Below are 13423 nucleotides of genomic sequence, written 5' to 3'. Positions count from 1 at the left end.
GGCCATATTCATCTGACCTCTCACCAACCAACTACCACTTCTTCAAGCAACTCAACAACTTTTTGTAGGGGAAATGCTTCCTCAAGCAGCAAGAGACAGAAAATGTTTTCCAAGAGTTCATCAAATCTCGAGGCATGGATTTTTATGCTACAAGAATAAACAATCTTGTTTTTCATTGGTAAAAATGTGTTGTTTTAATGGTTCCTATTTTTATTAATAAAGATATGTTTGAGTCTAGTTATAATGATTTAAAATTCATGATCTGAGACCACAATTAGGCCTGCATGAACCTAATAAAATGTCACCTCTGAGAGGCAGGTGAGTCTTCTAAAAATACTTCTTGGATTGCTATCATAACCACTGTCATTAAAAACAAAAGAAGAAGAACAAAATAAGCACTTTAAGAACACTTATTTATTTATAAAAGGAAAATGCACAAACCACTATTAAGACCAAAGTGAAAGCCTACTTATTAAATACTAGTGAAGTCTCATTTTCTTCTAACTTTGAGGAGATAAAAAAATAGAGGTAAGGAGAAACTTTAATATCCTCTCGCCATTATCAAAAGAAATGACTTGCATGCAATCCACTTTGGAAACAACAGGTTTAGACTATTCACAAGCAAACCCAAAAGAATAAACCAGGTAGCAAATCTCATTTTACTGAGACACAAATCAAAATATCAATTTCAAATATAACATGCAAGGGTTAGGCACTGAGCTGATGAGCAGATCTAGCCCCACTGCTTGACATCTGAATCTCAACCCAGCTTTGGTTCCTCTTTATACTCTCAAATTCACATTTTATAGGAGAGACTATATGTTAGCATAATATATACAAATTTGGGAAATCCAGTAAGTTCTTCCATCTACTTAAAGTTTAAAAACATAACATAAAGATATCATGAGTAGACTCATATTAAAGCATATGTATATTCATGTATAAAAAGTGGAAAGAAAATAGTAACTTTAAGGGTACAGAATTCTTCAGACTATACATTTAAGCATATAATAAATTAGAAGCTCTTAACTGTACTTTTTGATAAAGCTAATCTATGGATAGATAAAGCTAATCTATGGATTATTTGCTATGGAAAGCAAATCTATTCTTGATAATCCTAGTTAATAATTATTAAAAATAAATTCCTCCATGGGGAAAACGTGTTTGAATATGAAAAAGGAATAGTAATTCGATGAAGTTTTTTCATAGCAGATACTTTCACGAGATACTTACTGTCTGAGTAGTTGCCGACCTTGCTTCCACATTAACTGGCTGTTTTGTTGTGGCTGTACCTCTGTTTCATTACCTTCATCTGGGAAACATTAAAACATAAAAAAACTGATGTAATATACATTAGGGGACATCTCATTAGAAATATCCAATAAAAATTTATAAGATTAAGAACACTGCATTGTAAAGTATGTTTTGAGTGCGTGCTGTGCTCAGTCATCCCAACTCTTTCCAATCCCATGAACCGTAGCCTGCCAGACTCCTCTGTCCATGCAATTTTCCAGGTACGTTTTAGGACCATTTAAGTTTTAAGTTTAATTTCTATGTGCATGTGTGCTAAGTTGCTTCAGTCATGTCTGACTCTGCACCGCAGACTGCCGGGCTCCTCTGTCCATGAGATTCTCCAGGCAAGAATACTGGAGTGAATTGCCATGCCCTCCTCCAGGGATCTTCCCAACCCAGGGATTGAACCTGTGTCTCTTATGTCTCCTGCACTGGGAGGTGGGGTGTTTTTCTTTATTTGTTTTTGTTTTTTACCACTGGTGCCACCTGGGAAACCCCTTAATTTCTATAAGGAAACTCTAAAATAAATTCATTATTGCTACTAGATTTCCCTGAGAGTTTCAGAACTAAAAATAAAGACCTTTCCCCCAATTTTTAGGTAACCTGAGAACTTTCCTCTAGGACAAATGAAGTCGCACAGGAATTACATAAAAGTATTATGAAGCACCACATCAAAATGAGAACTAAATGCGCTGGAATGACTGTTTAGAAGGAAGGGGAAAAAAAGCTTGTCTGGTAAAGAACAGATAGATAAAAAATATTCCCAAACCAAACCTATTTCCTTCACTAGTTATTAAATGAAAACCTCAAGCATTCTTTTCTTAAGACATTCTTTAGATGGAAACTTCCTAGGTCCCATAGAGCTTAAAATTCATCATATGGTAGAAGCCAAATCTTTCAAGAAGAAGATAAAATAAAAAGAGCCTTCTCCTTGATAAGCCTGGACTAAAGAATTTCCAAACTACAGGACAGCTCAACTTTAAAAACATAAAAAAAGTTCACACTCTCCATTAGCCCTTGATTAAACTATAAGAAACTGTGGTCTTCAAAAGATTTTTATTCAAGTGGAGCTGTAAGAGAGATTGGGAAATTTTCTTTTATGATATTTGATATAAAACATTTAATGTGTTCCAGATGCTGTGCTAAAAACATATACACTATTCTTTTAATCTTGACAACCTCCAAAGACAGGTATTATTACCATCCCCATTTTAAAGATGAGAGAGATGTTTTGCAGATTAATTGTAAGGTTTCTAAGTTAGAAATACAGCTGTGAGTGTTTGAAATCATGACTGTGTGACTCCAGAGCTCACATGTTTTTTCTCCACATGCTATCATTACAATGGTAAGAAATTAGAGAAACATATAAATTAAAATAAGAATTAGATCTTGCATTTTCATTATTCTCTTAAAATAACCAGACCAAGTTCTGTGACATACCAGAGAGACAGCAGGAAAGGCGGGGGGAGAGGGGGTGTTGGGTGGAGATTAACTCACAAAGGAAGGTTACTTTGGGATGACTTCAAAGAGCATTTACTTGAAAAAGAAAAAAGGAAAGAAAAACAATGTCTAAATAGTAAGGAAAAATAATACTCATTTGCACTGACCCACACATTCAGAAACTGTGTATATAACATAATATGTTCTTCCACTTCTTAGGTCAAGTGAGTAGCCTGTACTTGCCCAGTAAGAATATCTATCCTGGCATTTCAAAAGACCAAAAATTTCAGATGCGAAAGAACTTTGGAGATCATCTAATTTCCCATCAAAATATGCCTAAATCCTTTCTATACCACTCAACTGCCTTTGTCTACTTTGGTAGCTAGAAAGGTGAATTTTACTGTAAATAAACTATACCTTAATAAAGCCAAATCAAATAAGAATGCATCCTTACCCTCTTTTAAAAACTACATTCTTGTACTGCAATAAAATCTGATCTGAGTGGTCATTTCATAATATATTAAAATATCAAACCACTATGTTGTATACCTGAGACTAATATACTTTAAAGAAAAAAAGAAAGGACTATCTTGTTAACCCAGCTCTATGACAAAAACAGCAAGGTTATGAACTGCTCCTTATTATATCATTCCACACTGGATCATGACTAGGCTCCAGATGACTACAAGGGAATAAATGAAACCTTATATATATAATCACCAGTATATAATATAACCAGTCACAACACTCAGTAGGAATGAAGAGTGTCAAAGACCTACAGAGCTTGAACAGTCCTTATCTCCTTGGCAATGGATTTGAGAAAACTGCTTACCTTAGTTCTTTTATTAGATTAATGTATGAATTAATGATCTAAGACCATGTCTGTGATCAAGACCTTAACCAAACAAACATAAGACAGGCTCTTTACTCAACATTACCAAATCTATTTTCCACTGACACAGAGAAATAATCAATGGTATAGCTGTCTATAGAGCAATAAGTTTCAATATAAAGACAGAAATATTGATTTTCAATAAATTTCTCAGAAGTGAATTTTCCTTTCTCTGTTTTAAAAAAAAAACCTGACTGGGTCACATGTGGACTTGATTTTCCTGACACTTCCTTTTCAAGGATAAACATTTAGTTCTCTCAATGGTTAGTGAAGTACTCATCAACTATCAGATTCATTCTTACCTTACCAAGTTCAAAAAGTGACATTATATGAAAGTGAGGATTTTAAAGTGGGTAGGAATTCAATTTCTGGGTAATATTAAAATTATCTGACTGACATTTCCAGTCAAGTTGGAGTAACAAGGACCCAAGTTACCCTCCTGCCTGAAGCAACTATAAAACAAAATAGAGCATACAATGGTAAAGACACTGAACATCAGACAACGAAGGATAGCAATTCTGAGAAAAAGGAAGCAAACAGGTGAGCCCTATGATTGTTCCAGTTTATTGCCCTGACAGTTTTCTGATCGTAGCATAAGGAGGAGGAACCAAAAGAAAAATGAAGATATAATGGCTGAGAAGTTCCAAATTTCATGAAAACTATAAACCCATAGATCCAAGAAACCCAACAAATTCCAAGCACAAGAAACACTGGGGAGAGGAGAGAAGGTAACTATACCAAGGCACATCATGATAAAATCGCTTAAAACCAAGGAGAAAGAGACAAATCTTAAAAGCACACAGAGAAAAAGGTCACATATACATAGGAGAAGGGAGCGGCAGAGGATGGATGGTTGGACGGCATCACCAACTCAATGGACATGGGTTTGAGCAAATTCTGGGTGACAGTGAAGGACAGGGAAGCCTGGCGTGCTGCAGTCCATGGGGTCGCAAAGAGTCAGACACAACTGAGGGACTGAACAACAATAAATACACAGAGAAATGTATGGATGACAGAAGATACCACATCAGAAACGATAAAAGCAACAACATAAAGACTTTCAGACACACAAAAGCTGAAAGAAGGCATTATCAGCAGCACATGTATCAAGAGTCCTCAAGACAGAAGGAAAACTGTACCGGAAGATATGGATGCACACGAAGGAAAGATGAGCACTGGATATTTAGGTTTTTTACATTATTTAAATCTCTCTGAAAGAGAATTGCTGAAACAAAAATAACAATGTAGGGTCAACCTGGGTCAACCCAGGGATTGAACCCATATCTCCTGCATTGGCAAGTGGACTCTTTACACTGAGCCACCTGGGAAGCCAGTGAAAGGTCTGAACATCTCAGTTAGAAGGCAGAATTTGTTACTCTGGATAAAGACATTCTATTTTAAATAAGTATCTGGCTTTTAATATTAAGCAGAAGAAACTGACGTATGAAAAATAAATAGATTTTAACATAAGTTATGAAATAGAAACGGTAAGGGTTTGCAAGTGGAACAAAAGAGAGGAAACTAATTTTTTGTGGAGAATATTTCAGAAAACATCTGGATTGTCAATTTTAGGAAAATACAATAAATGGATAAAATAATGAAGAAAGAAAAATCCCTGCTTCTTTTCTTTAATTTGGATACTCCACCTTCTATACCTTCTCCTAGTCACTGTTCTTATCACTTAATTTACAAACCCCTTGGTAATGCTTTAAGTCAGGTGCATTCCTCTGCAACTAAACTTTTACATCATCTTGACTGAAGTTAACACTCCTGTGGGTGGTTCACTCCAGCTTCTGCACAACCACCACCCTCTCTTAGCTGTCATGCCTTAGACCTTGTCATTATGAAAAACTGTCACTGATGCAAACTCACTTTCTGAGCACATCCTTCAGGCTCAATACTTCCAATTCACTAGGCACTTGACTTTAGGCGGGACCTTAGATCAGGGGTCAGCAAACATTAGCCTGCAGATCAAACCCAGCCTGTCTGGGCTTCCCTGGTGGCTCAGACGGTAAAGTGTCTGTCTGCAGTGCGGGAGACCAGGGTTTGATCCCTGGGTTGGGAAGATCCCCTGGAGAAGGAAATGGCAACCCACTCCAATACTCTTGCCTGGAAAATCCCATGGACAGAGGAGCATGGTAGGTTACAGTCCATGGGGTCCCGAAGAGTTGGACACGACTGAGCTACTCACTTTCACTTTTCAAACCCAGCCTGCCACACTTATTCATTTATGTGTTGTGGCTGCCTTCAAGTTACAACAGCTGCGTTGAGTAGTTGCAACAGGGAACAAATGGCCTACATATTACTATCTGGTCCTTTACAAAAGAGTTTGCTGATCTGCCCTAGATTGTAGCCTATCCACTTGCTTTGATCCATTAGCTTCCTTCTGTCTTCACTTTCTTTCCTCGGCAGTCTTAGTTCAGGGTCTATCAATTCAGTCACTTGTTTGATAATGTCTCCAATTTTCTTGTCCCTTCATCCCTCCCTGAATCCAGCTGTTCACTATTTTCATTCTTATATTTTACCTAGGGTGCCAACTGTGCAGAGCAGCACTTCTATATAAACTCTGATGATACAACTCAATCGAATCCTTAGCTTTTCTCAATCCTACTATTTCTTAATAAGCTTGTCCTGTTGATTATTATTTTAAACCTTCTCCACTTTTCTTAAACCTCTGATGCATTTTTAGCAGGTAATCCTGTCTCATACATACAGCTATTACGTTAAATACCCACCACTAGACCAAAACCCAAACCTATGGACCCATCGCCTAACTTCCTACATTCTCTCTTGGTAACAATAAAAGACATTCATGCTTCTCCTGCTATTCTCCAGCTATGATTAGAATTTCTATTATTTCTTCAGATACTTTCACATTTTAAGTATCACTATTCTCTCTCCCTTTTATTAGTTCCTCCTCTAAGAAACATATCACTCACTCTCTCTCTCTCTCTCTCTCTCTCACACACACACACACACACACACACACACAGATACAGACAAACACACACTCTGTCTCTTCACTGACCCCACTGGTCCCTTCGGCCATTTCTACTTATACCTCCCTTCCATCCCATTGGTGTTGAGTGTCATCAGTACTGCTTATGCTCTGAAATCTACATATTAAACCCCTATATTTGGCTGGAGCTCCAGACTCACCTGCCCAACTGTATACCAGCTATTTTCATTTGATGGCCTAACAAATAAATCCAAAGGTGTACCCAGCATCTTCCAAACACAGTTTTGGTCTAGTTTTTTATACTAGAAGTGTGGGAGTCATCTTTGCATCTCCCTTTTTTAAAAAACCCTCCATCTAAACAAGAACTAATATCCTGCAGATTTTACTTCCTAAGTATTTCCTGAACACACCCACTTCTCTTCAACTCCATTTTAGGTACATTTGTCAAGGTAAACTTCCTCATTCGCCCAGGAGGTTGTAAAGTCCTCTAACCCGTCTCCCCATCTCCATTTTTCTCCTCTTTAACGCATCTTTCCAGTAGTCATGTATGGATGTGAGAGTTGGACCATAAAGAAGGCTGAGCACTGAAGAACTGATGCCTTTGAACTGTTACTGGAGAAGACTCTTGAGAGTCCCTTAGACTGCAAGGAGATCCAACCAGTCCATCCTAAAGGAAATCAGTCCTGAATATTCACTGAAAGGACTGATGCTGAAGCTGAAACTCCAATACTTTGGCCACCTGATGCGAAGAACTGACTCACTGGAAAAGACCCTGATGCTGGGAAAGATTGAAGGCAGGAGAAGGGGACAATAGAGGATGAGATGGTTGGATGGCATCACCAACTCAATGGACATGAGTTTGAGTAAACTCTGGGAGTTGGTGATGGATCAGGAAGCCTGGGTCCATGGGATCACAAAGAGTCGGACACAACTGAGCGGCTGAACTGAACGGAACCCATCTTTCCTTACTGCTGACAGCATGATCTGAGAGAAAATCTGATCACCAAAAAAACAACAAAAAAATGTCAGTGATCAATTGGTATTGCTCTAAATCTCAAGGATTCAATATTCAGCTGTGGGAACTTGTTAATAACATTACTACATTAAAGTGAACTACAAAATTGGCAGTGTATTAGGAATTATTCTGTTCTTTCAGACACTGTCAAACATAGAAATGGTGTGGTCAAATGGGGAGAATTTGAGTTTTGGCGTCAGAAAATCATATTCCCATTCAGATCCATATTCCCATTAATAGCCGTGTAACCCTGGGGAAATTTCTCTACTTCTCTGAGTTTAAATTTCATACAAGTAAAATTAAAATAATATTACTTTTATTGAATAATTGCATTAAGTATTAAAGTTATTGTATATAAAGCCCAGCATGTGATAGTTATATCAGACGTTTGATCCAGGAATTTAAGCTGACATCATGTCAAAAACATACTCATCTGAAATGTGGTGATGGCTTTCCAACAACTCTTCTTACTTTTCTCTAACACCTACTAATATATTAGTCAATTATATTCCTTAATATCTTTACAAGTACTACTGTTGTGTTGTTCAATGGGGTGATGAGGAAGACAGGAGAAAGAAAAAGAAATAACACAAAAAGATAATAAATGCTTCAGCTGTTAAAAACACTGTCCTGGTTACAGAACATCCTGTGGATAAAAAAGTCCAAAACAATTTTGCACCTGAAACTGAGGGATTAGACTTAAAGGATGAGTAATTCTCTTGTACTGAAAGAAAAAATCTCTTACCTCCACGGCTTATACTCTTTCTCTCAGGATTTCAAGGGCATGATGTACTTTGTATTACACATCTCAAAGTTCCCATTAAAATTGTGGGGACCCAGCAAGACACAGTTATGTTGGTGCATGTTACCCCATGAATTCTGATCCTTCCAGTAAGTGCAGAACATAAGCAGAAAATGGGGGACTGCAAGAAAGGGGATGAGGGGAAAGGAAGGAAGGTGGTGGAAAATGATCTAAGTGACACTAAGAGATTAATGCCCAAAGATAAGCAGGTCAGAAAAAATAACTAATATGCAAATAATTAGAAATTAACTTGCAGTTATAAATACTGTTGCTACAAAATACTGGATATTAATTTCTTTTTAATTACTTAAACTTCCTTTAAAATTAGCTTACCAGAATCATAGCTTGGAGGCTTCATATCTCCCTGATTCAATTCTGTCCCATATTTCAACTTGTGGTATTTGGCTCTAACAAAGAAATAAGAAAATACAAACCATCTTAAAACACAGTTAAATGAACCTTAAGATATGTAATAGGAGTAGTCATCAGTATGCAGCAGTCCTGACTAACTTTTAACTGTTCAAAGCCTTCCACAGTATCAAAGTCAATATAAAAGTGCTTCCCGTTATCATTTTGCTGTTATACCATCAAGCTCTCTCTGTTACAACAAAAAAGTAATAACACTGAGAATGATAAATCTTGTTTCTATAATTATGAATGAACCATGTAACATTCTAGTTTCTGCAGTATTCAGATTTTCTTGAGGACCGCCAGAGTACAATTCTATCAAAAGCAATAGATAAGTCTGGATTGTGGAATAAACTTGAAAAAGACTAATCTTTCTCAAAATTGAGCTTTTTTTTAAGAAAAAAAGGTCACCCATAATACGCTGCATTGTCAGGCAATTATGCTTTGCCAAGTACGCATTAGAGTGAACGATCCGAAAAGAGGGAGGAGGAATCAGCTCGAATTATCAGTGCTGGATAAGACATTCTAGAAGAAATAAACATACTTTTTAACAGTAAAGGTATCTTTTGCCTTTTTAAGATGAAGTCAGGAAGAACTGTGAACAGGAATGTTTTCTTTTAAAAGTTAACTAGATGTTATCATCTCTGATTCATCTGTTTTAACCATCTCAGATTGAACCATCTAAGATGAGAAAAATAATCCAAGTAAGGTACAAAATTAAAAGGTAAACTAAAAATGAACCATATTTAAGGTTGTATATTTTTACTTGCTTGCTTCCCCCAAATATTGAGGCTATTATAATATTCAATATAATAAGACTGGGATAAAAGCAACAACAATAATAATTTGAAAAACCAAATAATAAAGAAGGAATAAGGGCTTCCCATGTGTTGCCAGTAGTAAAGAACATGACTGCCAGTGCAGGAGACATAACAGACTTGGGTTTGATCCCTGGGTCAAGAAGATCCCCTGAAGGAGGGCATGACAACCCACTTCTAGTATCCTTGCCTGGAGAATCCTATGGACAGAGGAGACTGGTGGGCTACAGTACATAAGGTCGCAGACAGTTGGAAGAGACTTAGCACACACAATGGAACAGAGTTAGCATGCACTCATGCACGTAAGGTCAACTAAAGAGCCAAATTTGTAAGTTATTTTTTTCTTTATAAAAGACTAACTGAGCATTTACTTTAAAATTTTTATATTTCAAGAAAAGGATAAATAAAATGAAAATCATTTGCTCAAATGTGTAAAATATTGGAATTCTTCACCCTATTTTGAATTAATTATTTTTCAGTCATAGCAGAAAAAAAAAACTAAAATTTTATACAGAGGGGAATGTTAAGAAAATCTCTGAAAATTACAGATAACTGATGTTCTATTTCTTAAGGTAGGTGGTGGGTAATTAGTATATTTTATATTAATCTTTATATATTTTGCATACATATGAAAAGTTTTTTGATAATATACACCCACTAAAAAGAAAAAAGAACATCTTTGTGTTCAAGTATGGGATTGAGCTTTAGACTTAAGTTAAAAAAAAAAAAAGCACAAAATACTGTGTGTGTCTATGTGTGTGCGTACATTTCTGTGTGTTTTATATGTGCGTGCTATGGTTTTTAAATGTAATGGTCAATCTTCAGATTTTTCAGAAATGTACTTCATCTACCATAAGATGAAGTAACAATAGCTCCTATAAGTCAAAATAGCAATTAAAAGTAACTGGCCTGAAGACAGAATAAAAGCAGTAATGAAGTTTTATGGGGTTAACTTACATATTTTTGTTTTATATATGTATATATTTATATACACATAGATATATGAAAAAAAATTTCAAACCCAAAATGCTGCACTATAGTGCATCCTAGTGGTCTTGGGAAAAACTACAACAGAGCTTAAAGAAAAGGGAATAGAAAATATTCTATACAATGTATGTAACAAAACACTATGAATAACATTTCAAAAAAAATTAGATAAAGACAAAATAAAGAACTGCTGTTTGCTACAAGCTGCGTTCCCATTAATCAGGGTCTCCTTACTGAATTGTTAAATTCACTGAAAAACAATTTACTCACAGAACTCAACTTAGTAACATTTCTTTTGAAGTCAATATGCTAAAATACCTTTCCACTTATATTATTTCCCATTGTTTTAACCCTTCATCTCACTGTTAACAATTTTCTTGTTCTCTAATCTTTTTCTATCTATATCTGACTCCACGTTAAACAGTAAATCTCATGCCTAAGAACTCTACATTTGATACACAGCTACACCTCCCAACTGCCTTTACTGGATAAAACTGCATGAAAATCATATAATTATAATATATTAAAGATATTAATGACATCCCATTACGATTTTGTTTCAAAGTCAATTATTACATATGATATGCTTGGAATATAACACAGCATTCCAACCACACTTTAACGTTGACAATTAAAAATAATTTGATTAAATCCAACAAACTGTTATTAAATTATTATGACAGATACTGCACTTATTGGCTGCTGGGAATAATGTGCAGCTTATAGTTGCTTAAGGGAAAAGGTAAGGAGATGAAGAAGAGACAGAAATGTAAATAAGTAACACTGTGGATAAGAACTATTATTATATCAAATGTTACACAAATTCAGATAAGGGATTATCTAATTCTGTCAAAGGTCCTGACAGTAGTCAAGGACAGCTACCAAAAAGAAACCTCAAAACCTGCAATCAGTTTTACAATCAGACAAATGGATTGATGAAGAATGTACTTTGGTCAGAAGAAACATCTTAAGAGTAGGGGGTGGGGGTGTGGAAAACCAGTGTGTGTGTGTGTGTGTGTGTGTGTGTGTGTGTGTGTGTGTGTGTGTGTGTGTGTGTGTGTGTGTGTGTGTGTGTGTGTGTGTGTGTGTGTGTGTGTGTGTGTGTGTGTGTGTGTGTGTGTGTGTGTGTGTGTGTGTGTGTGTGTGTGTGTGTGTGTGTGTGTGTACAGGACTAGAAAGAGGCCTGGATGTAAAAGGTTTTACTAAGAATTCTGAAATTAGCTAGATATTTTTAAGCAAGGATATAACATTTGTGATTTAGAAAATGAATCCCATGGATGTGGAAAATAAAGACTAGAATGAGAAAATGTATTAGAAGCAAGGATGATAGCTGAGTTTTTACATTAGAGCAGACACAAGAGATGCAAATGGAAGAAATGTTTCAGAATTAGATTTTATATAGTGCTTGAGATTCTTCAGTATAGAACTTTCTGAAAAAACCTGAGGTTATACCTTGTGTGTTCTTGGAAAATTATATGTAATTTTTTCATTTTGTAAATTTTATCACCCTTTAAGGAATGCTCTGTTAAACCCACACTAGGTGAGTAATCCTTCTGTAATGTTCAAGATTCAGTTTTACTTAACTGTGGACCTTTTTAAGTGGGACTAGTTAGAAAATCTATAACCAGCAACTCAAAACCATGATCCTTAGTTGGGTTTTTACAGGTTAAATGACAAGATGCCTAGAATTTGCTCTTAAATAGATTGAGATAAGGCAAGACTGACAAAAATGTTAACTGTTGAGGCTTGGAGGTGTATATAAAAGATAGTAGTCTCTGTATGTCTGTGTTTCAAATTTTCTGCAGTTAAAAAAAAAAACTGGCTTAAGGCATTAGAAAAAATAATTTCAAAATGAAAAGAACTGAAATGCTTTATAGCTCTAATTTTTTAAAAAAATTACTAGGTAGTATAAAAATAACTTCACAGTGAAGAGAACTTAAATGCTTAAGAACACTAATTCACAAAGAATTTTTTTAATTCCTTAATTTATTACACACTTCAGTGGTGCCATACATTAGGAGATTATTCCCGATGTAATGGCATGAAGTTCATGAAGTTCCATGAACTTCAAAAGATATGAAACCAGGGATACTTTTCCAGGAGAATCCCTTTAAATTAAAAAACAAGGAACAATCTTCCCTAGACTCAGCCACCAGCTGTTTATCTTCTCTGTTCTCCAAAGTCAAACCACTTGAAAAAATAAACAACTCTGTCTGTCTCCACACTATCCATCCTTCTCACCTCTCAATCCCCTGTGATCTGGTTTATGTTCCTGCTACCTCACTAAAGCTGTTCTGGCAAGGACACCAACAAGCACCTAACAAGCAAGTCCAGAACTATTTTCAGTATACAACTTGTGATTTGTTTGGCATCTGCAATTGCCAAACTCCCACCTTCTCTAGCTTGCTTCTCATTCACTGCTTTCTCCTTCCTTCCCCACTGCTCTTTGGTTAGTGCTTCTTTCTGTCTTTTCCTCAAACCACTCCTGCAACCGGCTCCTGTTACTTCCTGTTCCATGCTAGTTCTGTTCGTTTCAAAGTTCTTATAATATTACCCACAATATTGATGATTCCCAAGTACACATCTCTATTCATGAATCCTCTTCTATATCTGCTTTACTGCCCTCTTTATTTCTAACTCACTTTATAATTTTCAAACTTCTCTCTCAAGCCAGAAACCTAGAAATCATTCTTGAATTATCTTTCTTCTTCATCCCCAATACCAAGTCACCTCCAAATTTTATGGATTTTTTCTAGTTAAAATGTTTCATAGGGAATTCCTTGGTGATTCAGTGGTTAGGATTTGGGCT

The 13423-nt window shown here is 36.0% G+C and overlaps 1 protein-coding gene across 3 annotated transcripts in view; it reads right to left on the bottom strand.

Moving 5' to 3' along the window:
• Window positions 1–13423, bottom strand: part of STRN (striatin) — a 118036-nt gene that overhangs the window by 60541 nt on the left and 44072 nt on the right. For all 3 annotated transcript variants that reach the window (XM_042246278.2, XM_042246279.2, XM_004006025.6), the window contains exons 3-4: window positions 8735–8808; window positions 1234–1312 (exon numbers count right to left, since the gene is read on the bottom strand). In XM_042246278.2, the coding sequence (XP_042102212.1) occupies window positions 1234–1312; window positions 8735–8808 (153 nt within the window). The remainder of the gene's footprint in view (window positions 1–1233; window positions 1313–8734; window positions 8809–13423) is intronic.

The sequence above is a fragment of the Ovis aries genome, chromosome 3 (genome assembly GCF_016772045.2).
Source record: "Ovis aries strain OAR_USU_Benz2616 breed Rambouillet chromosome 3, ARS-UI_Ramb_v3.0, whole genome shotgun sequence".
NCBI classification, from domain to species: Eukaryota; Metazoa; Chordata; class Mammalia; order Artiodactyla; family Bovidae; genus Ovis; species Ovis aries.
Note: the sequence above shows the minus strand (reverse complement) of the source record. Positions and strands in the feature narration are given on the sequence as shown.